At 37.4% G+C, this 3,057-nt stretch overlaps 1 protein-coding gene across 1 annotated transcript; it reads right to left on the bottom strand.

The window, feature by feature from the left end:
* Positions 1 to 569: 569 nt before the first annotated feature.
* Positions 570 to 2,315, bottom strand: LOC115242735 (probable rRNA-processing protein EBP2 homolog). The gene is made up of 4 exons (XM_029819254.1): positions 2,188 to 2,315; positions 1,782 to 1,833; positions 1,614 to 1,697; positions 570 to 1,519 (listed from the first exon to the last, which is right to left on the bottom strand). Coding segments are annotated over exons 1-4 (942 nt in total). The 5' UTR covers positions 2,190 to 2,315; the 3' UTR covers positions 570 to 715.
* Between the last annotated feature and the right edge of the window lie 742 nt (positions 2,316 to 3,057).

Below are 3,057 nucleotides of genomic sequence, written 5' to 3'. Positions count from 1 at the left end.
TCGGTGTGCACGATTCGGGAAGGGTGTAATAGACGATGTAATCGGCATCCTACCCGTGTAGCACCTTGTGTACATACAACGGATTGTCTAATGCGAAACATGTGTTAGGTGATCGAATTCTACAGCGCGAATTTCGTGTCAAGCCGCTCTTTTCCCCGCCATTGTGCAAGCTGATATAGGGGAGGGAGGAAATTATTTTTTTTGAGCAATTTTTAATTGGAACTCGTAATATATGGTAATATACTGTCGCAGAAATTTTAATTTTAATTTTAAGACTGTTGATATAGGATCGATTTATGTGCAATATAAATGTAAATGCACGTTATCGATTATTATATATTAGAAAGTAAAAATATTTAATATTGCACTTATTAATTATCATACCATTGTGTAAGGCCAAAATTAAAGCAAATGCTGCAAGTTTAGATTTACGAATCTAAATTTCAGCGAAATATGAAATAAATTTTTTACACAGCAAAGTTTGCATCTAATCATGAAAAATTGACGCGCGCCGTAATAATTTTCGAATAATGATCGGAATTTCTGGATAAGACAAGAAAATACACATATTATCGTATAATCTATATTAATTACACGACAGCGTAATTGTATATAAAGAATTTATTGATCGAAAGTTCAGTCGCACTGTGTTTTGGTTACTCAAATATATACAATCACACATAATCAAGCTTACCATAATCACTGAAGTCCCTTCTTACGTTTTTCTTCTTGCTTTCATTTGTACTCTGCGATTTTTACCTAATCTTGTTTTTTCCTTGCCACCTTTTCCCTGTTTTCCTCGTCCAGGTTTCTGCGGTTTTCTGTATTCGGAAACATCGGCCGAGCTGCTACTCGTGTTCCATTTACTACGACGCTTCTTACCTCCAAAACCATATTTACCAGCTTTTACTTTTGCTTTCATTTGTGCCTTTGGATTCATTTTATGATTTGGCTGTTTATTTTGCGATTTCTTCTTATCTTCCAAGAAATCAAGATCCTGCCTTATACCCTTACGATACTTTTTAACTTCTTCTAGCATTTTTCTCTTTTCTGCATGTTTTTTCAAAGTCGCCTCGACTTGCATTTGCTTGGCCACTTTCTTTTGTTGCCTCATTTGTCTCACCTTGTCCGATCTTTGTGCCATTGCCTGTTTCTTCATCAAATTTACTCGCACTTTTTGCATATGCTCGTCAGACTTAGCCATCTCAGCAAAATAATCGTCTGGTCTAAATGTTAGTATGCCTAACTTCTTTAATCTAGCAATACCATCCATAACAGCACCCTGAGCCTGTCGATGAAACGTGGTTTCTCTGCGAAAATCATTTAAAACAGGATCTTGGGTTGTTTCGTATTGAGGTAACTTTTTGTTTCCTTGCAGCTGCTTAGCCCGTCTCACTTCTTGTTCCTGCATTTGAAGAGCCAATTCAGGTGCCAATGGTGCTGGCGCATTTACCATATCTAATCTTTCAACCCATGGCAAGTTGAGCTTTATTTCACTCAGCTTTTGCTTCATAAGACTCTAAAATTTATTTACAGAAAAGATTAGGTTAGATTAAAAAATAATTTCAATGATATATTGTAATACTTCTTGACATAACAAAATAACCACTTACAATACAATTTTTAAACTGCTTATTATTTTCGACCGCAACATTGAGACCCGGCTTCAGTAATCCTTTTGCAAAGGCTTCTTGCAGCTGAGCACGTGAATAGAGATTAGAGGTTAGAATACGCACGCAACAATCTCGTGCACAAATAAAAGTTTGTATATAAATATTTACCTCTTCATCGGACGAACTATATTCCGATTCGGATGTTTCTGAAGAGTTCTTCCTGCAAAAAAAAAAAGGCGATTATATAAAAAAAAGACTATAGCAATCTCGTTAAATATCTAACTCTCAAATTTGAGTGTCCGTTACGTAAAAACATTAACTTTTAAATTATATTTCCATTTTGAATCAAATCTTTGCCTAAAACGCCATTGTTGATTTCAGAATTTATTTCATCGATAAATCTTTTGCGAAAAAGAAGAAAAAAAATCCCGGCGTGTCTGAGACACACCCGTTCTCTTCTCTCTGCTCCGCGTGTTATTAAGCGCATAATATTAATTTTGCGGACTTTACAATAAATATAATAAAAAGACGCACGCGAAAAATTGAGATCTAATTATGAATAATTAACAATTACATGTTTCGTATGGGCAGAGATGAAGGGAGAGATGATCAATGCTCGGAAAAATCCCGTCCACGAAATTTAAGCTAGAGACCCTCTAATAAAGGGTCTCTAATTTAAGCCGTTGCATTGCGCCATCTGCCTGAACTACATACTCGCGTGGAGCAATGTTAATAAGGCAGTAGTACTGTGTTACCCGAAACGTGGATGCCAGTTAAAAATAAAAATAAAATAAAAATAAAAATTAAATAAAAAATTAAATAAAATTAAATATTGAAATTGTGCAAATTGAAAATATTATATTGGATAAAATTGATACATTATGTACCAATTTACATCCACGTTTGGGCGATGCGTGGCACGGGCGTAGACGCTCAGTAGCTGCCGCCGATTGGCCGGCGTAGTAAGCATGGAAACGCACCAGCGCAACTGCCGTCTGCCGTCTGATATATGCTATCTGTTCAATGCCAGTCACAATCTCGTGTCGCAGCTGGCCGGATGACAACGACGTAACATCATGGCGGACAACGATAAGAAGCCGATGTCACGTTTAATGAAACTCGCGAACAAATTTAACTGCTTCTACCTGTCAGGTAAGCGAAATCGACGAGTCGCGCCTGCAATGCTCCGTATTATCTCAATCGACGCGTCTCCCAGTCCCATGATCGATAAGAACGCCCGGCTGCCGTTCGTGCGGGCCAACAAGAATATTGATTTCGAGTGTTATGTGTATTTGTCGTTCGCGTTCCGGAGCAAAATAATGAAAAAAAAAAAAAATTCAAATACATATTACGTCGCGCGATTGTCGTGCGCGTTTTTGCCGTGTTTCGGATTATCGACGACGGTTATGAGCCTCTTCCGAAAAATAATAGTCCAAAAACCGCT

This window comes from Formica exsecta, unplaced genomic scaffold, assembly GCF_003651465.1.
Source record: "Formica exsecta isolate Colony F162 unplaced genomic scaffold, ASM365146v1 scaffold62, whole genome shotgun sequence".
Lineage (NCBI taxonomy): Eukaryota > Metazoa > Arthropoda > Insecta > Hymenoptera > Formicidae > Formica > Formica exsecta.
The sequence above is the reverse complement of the archived record's forward strand: the minus strand, read 5'-3'. Positions and strand labels throughout refer to the sequence as shown.